Genomic DNA, 15,362 nt, shown 5'->3' with positions numbered 1-15,362 from the left:
GACAAATAACTGAATTTCTCAGAGCCTTAGTTTTTTAATATGTAATAGGGGGATATAGTTTCTAGGTCATAAGATTGTGTTGAAGGAGTATTTTTCAAACTGGTTTTCATTGGCAAGTGTTACTCAAATAAGATTTTCATGGTGGAGTAACCCATGGAGCACCAGGACAAACGCCCCTTTACTGCATGACATTTCAGTATGTTTAATATGTTAATACATTGAGAATTTTCAACAAGAAGGAAAAATATCCAGTACTTCCCAAACCTGTTAGATCACAGAATCTTTTTTCCTCCAAAGCATCTTGACAGACCAATGTTCTACAGGGAACACTTGTATGATAATGTGTATCTCATCCAGTGATAATGTACAAAACACCTAATACCATGCCTAGCACAGAGCTGCCATTCAATAAACAATAACATTTATTATCGGGGATGGTTTTTTTCTGAAACTTCTCTGAACCTCAATTTCCTCATTTGAAAAATGAAGGTAATATACTGACTTACATTTGCTTTGATAATTAAATAAAATAATATAATGACATAGAAAATTAAATCATTTATAAGAGGGCTGTTAATAAATATTGGTTAACAGATGTTAGTTCCTTATAGAGAAATTAAGTATTGCTCTCTGGTAACATGAGCAATAAATACAATTTATCACACATCTTAAAACAGAGTTGGTTTGGAAAACAGGTTTTTCAATTTAGAGGTTCAAACTATCTCTAAGAGCATTTTTCCTCTCACAAGCATTAAAAATCAACGGCAAGTTCATTGCGCCCAAAAGAAGGACCCAAAATGGCAATCTATGAAGACATAGTGGAAGGTATGAACCTCAACTCTAGAAATTTTAATTTCATTAGTCTGGAGTGGGGGCAGAACAATAGCAGTTTTTAAGGTACCTTGTTGATTCTAGTGTGTAGTAATGACCTAAAGCATACTCTTCTGTGTATAATTGGCACTCAGTAAGTTGTTGCTATTTATTGATTGATTCTAGAGGCAGGATCATTAATTTCAAGCAAGATATACAGCATATATTTAGCATTAAATATTTAATAAACCCTCTCTAAGGAGAATTCAAGAAGAATCTGTGAACATCTTTGAGATAGAAATGTCATTATATTCAATTGATAATCTTCCTGTTTAGCTATAAGTGGTAGGCCTACTCAAGATATTCAAGTAGGTAGTTTTCTGCTCTCTCTCTGTGCTTTCTTCCTCCCTTGAGAAATCCACCATTCATTTCAGACCCTGAGTTTCTTATACTTTCCTCTTTCTCCTTTTATATAATATATGCTCTCAGACAACCAATTCTTGCCATCAAGTAAATGACCACTAAGACCACAGTGACCCCAAGAGGGGCCATTGCATTTTAAGTGAATTTAGAAAAAAAAAGGGTCTTGAACATAAAAGAAAATTTTTCAAACTTTATTTTTTATGTCACTGGTTTTCGGACTTCAGTGTACATCTGAATTACCTGGGGAAATAATCTAAGCTACAGATTTTCGGCTGTAATTCCAGAGGTTCCTCCTCAGTAAGTGTAGTCCAGGAATTGGAATTTTTAACTAAACCTGAAAATGAATTCTTAAAACTAGTTGTGCACATTGGTTTGCATAAAAATTAGCTTAAATATAGCAGTTTTTTTTCTAAAATTAGGTCATTAGGTCAAATTTTAATTTCATTAAAATTATCTTCAATACAGGGGTTTTTTTTAAAATAGTTTTTCTTACATGAGTTTTCTCCCAACAATCCTAAATACCATTGTTTTACTGAAAAGTAGTTGGTAAGCATGAGTTTTTATTAAAATTAACTTGAATACAGCAGTGTGACTTCAAATAAGGCAGTAAGTGTGAGTTTTTATTAACACTGGCAGATTATCTGTGGATTATACTCTGAGAAATATTGTTTCAAGTTAGGAAGAGAGCAGAGAGGTATGAAAAGATTGAAAAATACATCAACAACTATGGAGCATGTAATGTTGTCTAATTTGTTTCTTAACAAGGCTGTATAACCTAATGCAATAAGGGAAAAACTAAAGCTTATTTTGTTTTAGACTAAAATTATAAATTGAATTATTTTAAAGTTTTTCCAGCAAAATTAGAACTACCTAAGGAATACATGTTGGATAGAGATTGTGCCCTTAGGAAAATCAACTGGATTATATGATTATAAACCTATCCAAGGAAAATTATTTCTAAATACCTCACTGCATTTGCCTAGCACTATATTATGTTCTATATGAGCCATCTGTGGCATAGCAGAAAAATAAAGGATCCCAATTAGTTTCAAAGCCCATGACCCTTATACTCTAAGGTCTATTTCCTAGTAAGCAATTTAAAAGTAGCCTGAACAGCCTTGAAAAGCAAAAGGAAAGCAAAGCATTCTTACTTCCCATACTATTTTCTGCTCAACTCACTGTGCCAAGTGGCATTATTAATTAACTCTTATTGATAATGAAAAAATTCTGCTCCATGCTGCAGTTTTAACTTGCCTTTAGGAACCATCTCATTATGCTTCTCACAGTTATGGAATTTTATGTCCAGATGCACAAGCATATTAAAATCATTTTTGTTTTCAAAATCCTTTCCACAGAGACTGGTATCATGGAAAATGGGATTCTCCTTTAAATTTTCAAAGAAATTCTATTTGCAAAGAGAAAGGCATTCTTGTGATAGAAAACCAACATTACAAATGTGTTATGTGGTTTCAGCACCCTGCAGAATCTAAGCTTCGTAGTTGTCAACCCAAACATGGCTAATTGGCCGTACTGCACAGCAATGATTTTCCACATTACAATGTATACATCCAGATACACACAAAAATAATGAGTAAAACCTGAGTGACGTAAAGAAGTTACTGTAGTTCTCCTTAGTGATTAAAATTTTTAATTTAGCTTAGCCAGAATTTTTTGTCTTTTTTCAACTGGAGGGTTCAGACTTAAAATATTAAAATATTCCAATTTTCCAACTTCAAAAACGAATGTTCTCTTGATCACTTAGTCTTTACCAACCATAAGAACTAAAAAACTACTGTCTATAGATAGCCTGCTCTCATTTGGTATTTGTCTTTCCTCACGGTCACTTGGCACATTATCAAATATCCAAGTGTCCTTGGCTTTATTTCTTCTGTAGTCTGATTAACTTATTTAGCAAGTGATTTGGAAAAGTCTCTCTAATCAGGTTATTTCTGTAATTGTGCAAAGAGGCTTTTCTTTGCCTGGAAACCCAAACATTCATTAATTAACAGAGAGGCCAGAAAGCAATTAACATCCATTTAGAAATAACTTTTCAAATGTACAAGTTGGCACCACCATGTAAACCAAACTCTGAAAGATGTTTGTGGCCCAATGGAAAGGTGACTTGGGAATCACAAGCCAAGAATCCAAGTCTCTGTACTGCTGTCGAATGGCTATGTGTCTTTAGGCAAGTCGTTGTACTTCCCTCATCCTCAGTTCTGTCATCTGTGGAAAGAGGGTGTTGCAGTTAAAATTCTCTTCCAACCACAGTATTTTTTAATTCTAGTAGAAAGTGGGAAGAAATTAAAATGTAGAAACAGTGAAAAAAAAACTTGGAGAATTTATGTGTATTTATATATATATATATACACACACACACATAAGTATATATGTATATACATTAACATATTTGTATATATATATATTATATATATATATATTTATTACGATTGTGTGGTTATGTTGAACACATTAAATTCTTATGGTAATAAACAGAATTATTTTGCCCTGACAATACTTAGGATAGAATGCCTGGCTCTGGATATAGAGAAAAACAGCTATCGTGGCATCAAAGACTGAGAGGGTTCCCATCCAATAAATCATAAGCAAATCATTACAAACACAGGGAAGATTTCCGAAGTAGAATAATTTTTGACTTTGGTGAGCCTATAGACTAGGTATAAAAAAGGGGGGGGATAAATTTAGGGAGCTATTCGAAGCTATGAAACCAATTACTCAATCACAATTCCACAAAGAGGGAGATCAATGGGGCTGGAGTGCTCTGGAAAGTCTCTATTCTGTAAGTGGGACTTAAATAATTCTGCTAAAGAGAGACAAAGGGAAACAAAGGAAAAGGATGATGTGCTTTTATTTTCCATTGATTTTACCCCTACCTTCCTCCACCATCAAGCATCAAGGTTTTTATATGCATTGCTTCCAAGCTAGAGATGACTCAAACTCCTAGCTTTTCAGTTATAAGTGGATTTTACAAACTTGTAGCACAGACAAAAATCTTAAAAACCATGGCTTTCAATCTCAACAGCTAAGTGTTTTGTTAAATAAGTTAGTTGTTTTAATTCAAAAAGTTTATCTCTAATTAGCAAAAGCTAAAACCCAGAGGGTCAAGGTTGAGGAAATATACATAATAATGTTCTCCTACCTCTTTTTCCAATCTCTGACCCGTTTTTGACCACTAGGAAAGAAAGAAAATATTAAAGGGAACTCATTAAGCTTAGATGCTACCCGAATCCCTGAGAAGGCCTAATGACCATCCCTGAGCCAAGTCCTAACTTCAAGGGACAGGAAAATAGAAACCTCAGAAAATTTCAGGGCAGATCCTGAACAGAAAGTGCCGTTGTTGTGTTCACAGTTTGTAACCCAATAGATGGCAAGACTGGTAGAGATATCATACATCCAACTGTCTCCTAAATGGTAGAATATCAATGTCCAGGCAGTGATCCTTTGAACAGCTTCATAGAGTCCTGCTTAACCTCAGAGCATTCCAGGGAAAGCATCTAAAAATTAATGGCCTTTCCCAACAAAGAGCTTTGTGGAAGGGCTGAGAGAACCAGTGGATTGGAAGACTTGAGGCTGGAAGGGAAACGATTCAATGTGTAGACCTGACGTGGAGACCATGGTGAGACCACAAGCATCTCAGAGGATGCAGCAGAGATAGAGAGCAGCATCCATGGCCTGGCAGGATGTCACACCCCAGGGGGAATCAAAAGGATAGAAGGTGATCATGGACCAGCTGCTCCCACTGTCACCAGTGCCAAGACCCTCTATCAACCTCTCCTAAGCCCAGACACCCCCGGAAAAGAAAAAAGGAGAAGGGAGATAGGAAGAGGCCTGTATTAACTGTGCCATTAACCAAATGAAAACTTAGTTTTAAACCAAAAGTGAGTTACCTTGAGTTGACAAGATCTACTAGCAGATGGGGACCGATAAGCTATGGTGAATTCTGTTATTTTTTTAATGGCATCGCGTAGTTTTTGTTTTTTGTTTTTTGTATACCTGGGTTTGTAGCTTGAGAAAAAAGTGTATCCATTACATGTGGGTATAAGCTGGTACCCCAAGGACTCCCTGTGCTATGTCCACGGGTACTATGGGGATCTGAAAACCCACATCAGAGTCAATTTACCTCAAAGGCAGGGCCATTCTCTGCACAACAAGGCATGCAAAGAATTTATTGGAATTTTATTTTTATGGCCCTAACTCAGCCTCTGAGTTGCCAGAAGGACCAGACCCTCTTCTCTGTGAAGTGAGGGAACGCCAGTCCCCATGGTACTAACTCAGGCTATGAGAACAGAGCCTGGTCACGTTCATATGAGACCAAATCCAGAGGAAGCATGCAGGCTCCTAGCTTGCAAGAGGGGCTGATGCAGGCTTAGGAGATGTAAGGAAGCCAAAGAAAAGCTAGAGGGCCGGAGAAGAAAGTTACATTGGCCTCTGGCAATGACTCCAGAGAGGAGAAGACACTGTGGGCACTTTGGTTTGGCATGCAGACCAACATTTCTGCCACTTTTAGGCAAAGAGAGCTGCTTACCCTTGGGTATGTGAGCCCACCTGAAGTTTATCCTCACTGCAGAAACAACTGTCTGTTCTTCAGTCATCAGGCTTGAATGGGATACCCATCTACCCCTTCTGTGCCCTTTCTGGGGCAGCTGCTCTTGAGACTATTCAGAGGCCATGGGAGACAGAGGACAGTTCTCCACTCAAGTGACTGCTTCTTCTGAGAGTCTAGGACAGAGAGTGAGCACAATTTCCCAGTGTTCTTAGGTCCCCTCACCTATCAGGCTATTTTCCTTGTCCCACCTCTTGGGAGTTTAACCTCAGAAGTGGCAAGTGAGGGGACCCTTCTCAGGTATTCCTCAGCACCTAGAATGCTCATCACGTGGTTGGACGTTTCTCCTTGAAAGCAGACACTGAACAGTCCTATCTTCACCACTATGCCCAGTCCTATATGCTGGATCCTGAAGGCTCTAAGGCAAATTTACAATTCAAAGCACCATCTTTTTTCTTCTTTCAAACACCTGGCTGTTGTAATTAATTGCTTCAAAGGCGGCAATAGCTTCCATAGGTCTATACAAGTTTATTTAAGAACTCAAAGCTGCAAATTTACCTCTTTTTTTTTTTCTATGTCATCCTACTCTGAGGGCAATGCATATTAAAGCTCTTGTTGCAACTGTAAAAGTCGAAAAAAGAGTTGAGATTCAGAAGAATTGGAAAAAGTACATAGATCAATATCAAAATGTTCTGCCTCAGTGTTAACTTCACATTTCAAAGTTTTCTATGAAATTATCACTAATGTTAGCAGAGAATAAATTTTCCTATACCCTAAGAGCTTGGGGGTATAGCGCTGGACAACCACCCCAAGTGAAAAATGTAAGAATTCTTTCAAAAATGTGTATACATGTATATATATATATAGAGAGAGAGAGAGAGGGAATAACATTCAACATTATGGTTACATTTAATTTAATGGAAGAAAAAGTTTTCTAAATAAAATCTTTAAATAAAAATGAACCCAAAAAAATGATCCTTGTGTATCTGGCCCCATCAAGTAACCTTGTGCCCCCCATAGATATATTTTTTGGTTTAAAGACCTCAGATAGGAAAACATGCAAAGAATTAGAAGCTTAAATCTAGAATCTGAGAAAGCTAAAATGTCAGCATCAAGCCTTAAGTGTGGGAACAAAAATGAAATAGGGAAGAAAAGAGGTGAAAGGACATAAAGACGGTGAAAACATGGCATTAAAAGGAGCTAGGAAAAGTGAGTTAGGGATGTCTACACGCTATAGCCAAAGGAAGGGAAGACAGGACTGTAGGGAGTGGTTACCAATGAAGAACCAGTTTAAAGCATCAGCAGGGAAATGGTTTGTGAAAGGAATGGGTGCTGGGTCACAGGTGAGGATAAGGGCAGGAAGCACACTTTGACATTTCTGTTCAGTGTCGAAATTTCCTCCACCTGAGATTTTTAGCACAGACTTAGGAGATGAGAATCAGCTTCCTCATTAGCTACTGGGCACAATTCACCATAACCACTATTCTGAAAGCTAATATGGTGACTAACTCTCAACCTCACAGATCCATTTTTTAAAAATCCTAAGGATGGTTACATGAAAGATGACCAGGGATTCTAAACAGACCCAGAAAATTGGTAAAACCGGAGTAAATGATACCTAAATTCTGAGTTCTGGAACACGAGAACTGAACACAAAGATGGTTCCTGTATAATTACTCCAAGACTCCCCCTCCCTATTCCTTCCTGTAATTAATGCGGGATGATTAAAGTCTGGTCTCTGTTCTTAGATTATCAATTATCCTGTGAAGAAGTAAAACACTTGTGCACATAGGTGACCAGACTGTCCAAAGCCTTCAAGAAGAAAACATACGAGTAGGATTCTTCTGTCGTGTTCCTTAAAAAACTTCCTGACTCTAGGCCCAAAGCATGTTGAACATTCTAGGTTTACACCACATTAGACCTCAGAGTTTAAAAGTATTAAGGATGTGAATGCTTAGTCCTTCTTGTTAAAAAAAAATTCATTGAGACATTGTCTCGGCACAGCTACGGCAATAATTTGACAAAACCAAGGAAATAATAGTAATAGTAGTAATAACCACATTATTTCTCAGCAACCTATCCGCTCTATATTTACTGATATTCTATATTTACAAAAGACTTCAAATCACAGCCTGCCTTTAAGTTAAAGCAGATCTATACATAAAATGAAAGATTTTTACACCTATAAAGTGACATTAATGTTATCTATATCCTTCTTTTCTTCTAAGCATAAGGTGAAAATTTACTAGACAATGTCACAGATTACTTCAAATGTCTTTGAATAAGGAGCCTAATAAATTAAAAGGAGAAAACTATAAAAAAATGTAAAATCTGTATTATATTCTTGGCTAGACCAGACCTTCTAAAACATAATTTGTCAGAAAAACCCTTAAAATTACATATTCAAAGTAGTTCTCCTAAATGTACCAATGAGTGAAAGCACTGAATGCATAAATGTTAAATATACAACAAGAATCCATCTGATACTCACATCTTGATGCCAAGTTTGCAACCAATATGAAAGCTTAGCCTTGGTTCTTTCAATATTGTAAACTACAATCAAATTCTAGCACACAACTTTTCCTACAACATAAAAAATCATTCTCTACCCTAGACTTTTTTTTTTTTCCTAAGGCAGTTTATGTTAAGTACAAAACAAGAAGAACTTGATTAACTCCTCCCAACTCTTCCAGGGCAGTATTTGCAATAAAAGGATAAAGGTGCCAGGAGAGGAGAATAATTTATGTTCAGGTTCACTCTAGTACCAAGAAATCAAATATTTGGGGTTAATCCAAAGGAGATGTCATGCAGTCAGCAATTATAAAGAGAAACAAGCCAAAGAGGGATGTAAAGCAAGGCAGGAGAAAGGAAAGAAAGGGGGGCTCGTGAGGGACACACCACAGGCACTGAAGAAGTGGAGAAGAGGGATGACATTCTGCAGAATAAAGAAGCAGGTCCTTCTCCTTTTAAAGGCAAGAGAGCTACAGTGCTAGTTGAAGTTTCAGCCACAGTCTCTAATAGACTAACTTCTATTTCTCCGTTTCCTTTCTTCTATGAGAGAAGTCACACACACACACACACACACACACACACCTCACTTTATCTTTGCATAGTGCCAGGAACAGCAAAACTGGCAGTCACATTGTTTACTACTGTAAATTCATTTATAAGTGAATTTTCCTATCAAACTTATCATCATGGGGATTCATTGTAAATGGGCCCATATGCACAAAGATGATAATACTTTTAAATGGCAAGGAACTGCATTTAGTTTCCATTCCCTTCTTATAGATGAGCACCTATCATGGGCAAGATACAAGCTGTCATAAAGTCTATTATTACATAAACACCAAAACATGTTATGGGCTGGGTAAAACAAATAATAATAGGCACTGAAAATTCTATGCTTTAATGTATAGAACCTACTTGAACTAAACATAGAACCTACTTGTATGTATAGAGGGAGAACCTACTTGAACTAAACACTGTATAGAACCTACTTGAACTAAAACACTGGTATAAAACCTACTTGAATAGAACCTACTTGAACTAAAACACTGGTATAAAAAGTTCAAAGGAATTGGTGCAGAGAAGGGCATGCAAAGGTTAAAATTAAAGAAGCATCAAATTGTCACTGTTTTTCTGCTTCACTAAAAAAAATAGATGATGATAGATGATAGATAGATAGATAGATAGATAGATAGATAGATAGATAAATAGATAGATAGATGATAGATAGATAGATCAGTTAGTGTTGTAGACTTAAAATATTTCTAGTGATGTATAACATTTTATTTTAAAGAAAGAGGTACTTATTATGTGCCAGGTATTATGCTAAGTGTTTTATGTATGTCAACTTAATGATTCTCATAATAGCTCTATGAAAAGGACTCTACTACTGTTTCCATTTTACAGATAAGAAAACTTGAGTCAAAGAGAAAATAAACACCTTGTTCAGTGTAACACTGCTACTAAGCAGCATAGCTGAAACTTCAACTCCAGCATTTTGACACCAGGAGCCAACTCATAACTATAATTCATGGTTATATACATAGATCCACTAAAAATATGAATTCCATCCACCAGAGAAAAATGGGAGGATCTAGGATCCAAGCTACCAGGGGATTTTAGAGTCTGCAAAGCACTGGAGGATACTGCTGCAGTATCGTACCCCTAGTTTCCCTGCCTCTCGAGCAAAGCAGCTAGGTGGACATCATTATGCTTGATACTTTCTAATGAAGGAGTTTAGAAATTTAAACCTTCATGCTTTAAATATAATTTTTCTGTGGCTGTATGAACATGAAGGGGTTCATGAAAACCAAGTCCAGAAGTGAAAGTTGTGGAAAGCAACTATAATTTTGATCCTAGTTCAGAAGCTCAATCTTTATATGTTATATGTATTTTTAGTTCTTAGATTACAATAGGCAAATTGATTAATGAATATGAGCCCCTCCCATGCCACTCTGTGCTGAAAGATGACCTTCACAGTTTCATTTCCTGTGGATATGAGAGTGTGTGGCTTACTCAAGTTCATGGCTGGTAGGGGCCTTAAAGGTCATCTTTCTTTGTGACTACAGCAAAAACTTGGAAGCAGAAAGGTCAGCCCCAATATCTTGCCATTTTCTTTTTGACAGTTGGAGACAAAGTAAGAATCAAAAAGAAATCACAGTTTGTGACCAAAGACAGAGAAACCAGACCACTGATAAAACTATATTTATATTCACTCTCACACAGGCAGCAAGAAATAAATATCCAGGGGTAATCAAAGGAAAAAAAAAAAAGAAGAAGAAGAAGAAGAAGTTTGTTGTATTTTAAGGCAATAAAAAATTTGGAGGAGGATTCTGTTTTTAAAGAAAAAACCGATACATATGGTCAAGATAAGATCTATGACTGCCCCTTTACCCAAAATAGGTTAAGGAAGGATTTCAAGTTGTGTTGTGAAACTGGTTGTGTCTTCCACATGAGTCACATCTAGAGACCCATTTTTGTCGTTTCAGTGCAAAACAAAGTGAAGAGTCTAAAATCAAACATTTGAGAGTTCAAATAAAACAAAAGGATTATAATTTCTTAACATATTTTATGGGGAAAGAGTCCACAGAAAGCACTTTATAATAATTTAATAAAAAGAATTAATGATGGTGTAGCAGATTTCAAGTGAAAGCAATTAAGTTTGGGGAGTCAGACAGGCTGAGTTCAAATGCAAGCTCTTTATCTTATGAGCCATATTTCTTGGGCAATTTACCTAAATCTCTGATAGTAAATTTCCCCATCTATATAATGGACATAATAACTCTTTCTTTATAAGGCTGTTGTGAGTTTTATGTGTAACAGCGTATGTAAAATCCTTGACACTCATTCCTTCCCTCTCTCCCCTCCTTACACTTTAATGAACTTTCTGAAACCAGAAATGTCCTGTGCAAAAAAACTTTCTTCCATTCAGATAAATTTCTGAACAAATTTTGCAAAACCCCAATACAACACTGTCTACCACAGTGACACTATAAAATATCCATTCCATCTTAGCAGCAACACGAATTTCACATCACATAATGTTACAAAAATTATATTTCATTTGTGACATAATTGCCATAGCATTTTTTGAAGTATAATTCATGGAAAACATTTCTGAATTTTCCTTTGTGTGGCCTGACACCCTCTCAATTCACTGAAGCCCCAACTTACCATTTGAAAGAAAATTAACATGCGTGACCTGAATTTTCATTTTTTCATACCATAGGAAAGTGGAAATGAAATTCAAATCCTATAAACACTTAGATGTAAAAGAGACAAGAACTCATATGCAAACAGCTAGGCTTTTTTTAGAGGTGTATGTCTGGTAAGCAGATAATTTATACCTAGAATCTAAATTTGTAAGTCTGGTTTTCAAATCAAGTAGATAAATTAAAAATACTACTTATATCAAATACATCAGCTCTTTTATAGAACAAAGTGGAGTGTAAATTTTCAAAAAAGCATGTTGCACATTGATACCCAAGGACCACAGAAGACATTCCATACTCTGCACACATGGAGCACTAATTTCTTCCTATCAGGCACTCACATCCTAAAGAAATCATCTGGTGACATGTTATCATTTGGGTTTCAACTATGTCTATTTTGTGAGTTAATGGTAAAGGAATAATGCTTGTACTTCCATAAACTTTACCAAAGCCTTTGGGTTTTTAGAGAAAGTTTTAGGAGCAATCTCATCAAAAACAACACTACTTTGTAGAAATCCCTATACAAGCAGAAATTTGTCACTCAAAGATCTTATCTTGGCTGGAAGAAATGACAGCAAATTATGTCTTATTACACCATTTATATATTGTGCATGTGAGCAGACATAGTGTAATTGTAATAGATATATATGCATATATATGCCATCTGCATATGCATAACATTTTATAATCATAATTCCATTTTTGTTTTGTATTATGCCATCGTCTTTGCTGTGCAGTTCAGTACCATATTATTTTCATTTCAACCACAGCTGCATCATTGCTGCTGCCAGATCTCTCTGTTTTTTTGGAGAAAATATACAATTTAAAATTGTTTTTTTTTTTCTTTTTTTTATCAGAAAGGAAAGTCATCAAGAATTAGATTTTATTTTAGGAACAAAGTAAGGTTTCATGGGAGAAAAAAACAAAGCCTTGGTGTAGAGAAGGTTTGTTCATTTTCTATAGCATTACTGAAGTGTCCGTATGCCTTGATAATCCTATCAATGTTTGGATCATCTCACTGGGGGAAATGACTTAATTTAACTCTATTTTGGTGTCTCCGCAAAGGTAAGTTGTCTATTTTGAGAGCCTACCTGGGTAGTTTTATGCTACTTCATTTGTGAATAAAACCCCAAAGTTTGCCCAGCTGACTTGTCGAATCAGTTTCCACAAGTAGAAAAGGTGGGGGGGGGGGGCCAGTGGGTGGAGGAGGAGGTGTGGGAACCGGCTGGGGATTTACCTGTGGCACAGTTGTCTTAGACCAATATCTCATAATCATAAAAACCTAGGCAAGAGACAGATCAATGAACCACGGAGATGATTAAACTGACGCTCTATTATTTCATGTTCTCTAGTGTCTCTCTTTCAATGCCATCATGGAAGAACTGGGAATCTCACTCAAAAATCAGAAAAAGTTAAAGAAAAAGTCGAGAACTAAGGGGAAATCTTCCTTCACAAGTATCCTTACTTGTCATCAAAGACGAACTCAGAGAAAAGAGAGTGTGGCGTGAGCCAGGAAAACACCTGTAGGAAGCTTTCAGGAAGAAAAACACATGCTTGCTACAGGTTTTTGGAGAAAAGATTTCTGACAACTGTGCTATGTGTTTCCATATATCTATATACATAACTCGGATTATGCATACAGATATAAGAAATACAAAAGTTTCAAAAGCTCACATAGACCGAGATTACTTGGGAAGCAGCACGGATTCTTTTGAAATGAATTTGTATGTTCACTTATTTCACCTTTTCTCTTTCATCCCAATAAATTCCTGTGTGTTCTTTCTAAATAATAATAAAACAACAGGGTTTTTTTTCCAGAATAAGTTTAAGTGTTGGTTTGTTCCCCATTACTTGCTATTATTCACAATGTTTGGTTTCCAAGTGTCATCAGCTGTCTACTTTGCTATTTTGATGAATCCTCTTACTTTTTCAGCCTGACAGAACCATTTCTGACTGAGTTAAAAAAATTCTTTTAGTTTATACCAAATACCTAGTGATTATAGTAAAATGAAACCATTCATCTTTGTGTTTTAAAATCTAATTTTATAAATAGTTTAACTGGTACTTGGAACATCTGTGAATATAAAAGGATGCTAAAGAGGGAAAATTCATTCAAAAAAATAAAAGTGTCCACCAAATTTGAGGCACCATTCTAGGTTCTCGGAATCCCACGGTAAGGAAGAGGGATGTGGTCCCTGCCCTCGCATATATTATAATAAAATGAAAAAAAAAATTCTATTACCCAAAGCAGGATTAAGCACTTCCTCAATGGAGGTCAGAAGCTGCGGAAACATGCAGTAGTATTGAACCTGGGATGGGACAAGGAAGTCTTCCTGGAGGAAGGTACAGCTAAGATCTGAAGGAGGGTGAGTTAATCTAGTGCAGAGAAAGACATCAGATGGAGAAGGCAAGCATTCCAGTTGAGGAAGTAGTGTATTCTAAGGCACTGCAATAAGAGAGAAATAGGGCTAGAATGACAGAGAAAAAAGGAGTTTGGTAGCTAAAATGCATGGAGGTACAATGGGGTTAAGCAGTTAACAACCACTCTGGCTGAGAATAAAGAATTGATAGAAAGAAGACTGAGAGGAGGAGAAGTGAGAGGTTCCCTTGCTCAGTAACTCAGAGGAAGGATATTGTAGCCTGGGCCAGCAGAGTACCAGAGAGACTGCTACATGACAGAGGTAACTTAGAGGCACAAGTCACACAGCCAGAGATTCAGAAAGTGATCATGAGGGAAAGAAGAGGGGGTTTAAGGAAAACACCAGGATTTGGGTGTGGAGGAGTGGGTGTGGAGGAAGGAATGCTTAGCTGGGGAGCTGAGGTATTGGGAAAAAACAATGGGAAAGGAGCAGGCATTGGATCAATATTTCATATATTTAAATCCCATTAGTTTCTGTAGGATTATTTTACAACTAAAAGAAACTTTTAATCTAGTCCCTCTAGAGTTTAAGTATAAAAATAGTTCCAGACATAAAAAGGAAAAAAACAATGACCTTTAAAATAGCAATAACAGATACTGGACAGATATTTTTCAGTGATTGTAATCAACACTCAGATTTAGGATCAATTCGAGTTTTATTAACAACAAATAGAAGACAATATAGCTCATAAAACTGCATTAAGATGCTTATATTTAAAAATTACAAATAGAAATATGATGAATCCAACTAGCTGAAAATGAACTAGAATGATATGAAAATATGACAGGGCAAATATGCTGCTTATTCAGTTCATTAAAAATTATGCCAAAGGAATTCTATTTTACATTTTCTAATTTAACGGTACAATATTTTCTCTCATTTCAGGAAATATTACAGTGCGGTATCCTTTCACATACAGTTATAGTAATTTGTGGGGAAAAAAAGTATATCAACTTCTAATATGTAAAGTGTGTGTGTCAGTCTGGCTTCTAGGTATTTTAAAGCCCATTAACCACTTTCCTCTTCACTTATAGATAGCTGAATTTTTATTCAAGGCATAATATACTGAACTAGGCAAAATTGCAGAACAGGGCTTTTTTATATTAACTACTAAATGTAATATATAATCACCTTCCTTTCCCCCCAATATTTTTATTCTGAAAGCTCATTTGATGTGTACACATGGGCATATGTTTCTGTGTGTGTCTGTGTGTGGTGGGGTGAAGAACAGAGTAAGCTAATGAGTTCAGAGGAGAGAAAAAGAAGAAACTACAGAATATCTGGAACCTGGTCCAGAAAAAATCCCTGAGATCAACTATTAATCTTTGAGATTTTCATCCCTTCCTCTAAAGAACAGTGACTCATACACAGTTATGTAGAAATCAATGGCAAAGTTAATTAAAAACTGGATCTAACATTTCTTCCTTC

The 15,362-nt window shown here is 36.2% G+C and overlaps 1 protein-coding gene across 1 annotated transcript in view; it reads left to right on the top strand.

Moving 5' to 3' along the window:
- Nucleotides 1-13,327, top strand: part of GRIK1 (glutamate ionotropic receptor kainate type subunit 1) — a 425,923-nt gene extending 412,596 nt beyond the window's left edge. Inside the window, 1 exon segment of the mRNA XM_036849470.1 lies at nt 12,867-13,327. Coding sequence (XP_036705365.1) covers nt 12,867-13,022 — 156 coding nt within the window. The 3' untranslated portion in view covers nt 13,023-13,327.
- The last annotated feature ends 2,035 nt before the right edge of the window (nt 13,328-15,362 follow it).

The sequence above is a fragment of the Balaenoptera musculus genome, chromosome 4 (genome assembly GCF_009873245.2).
Source record: "Balaenoptera musculus isolate JJ_BM4_2016_0621 chromosome 4, mBalMus1.pri.v3, whole genome shotgun sequence".
NCBI classification, from domain to species: Eukaryota; Metazoa; Chordata; class Mammalia; order Artiodactyla; family Balaenopteridae; genus Balaenoptera; species Balaenoptera musculus.
Note: the sequence above shows the minus strand (reverse complement) of the source record. Positions and strands in the feature narration are given on the sequence as shown.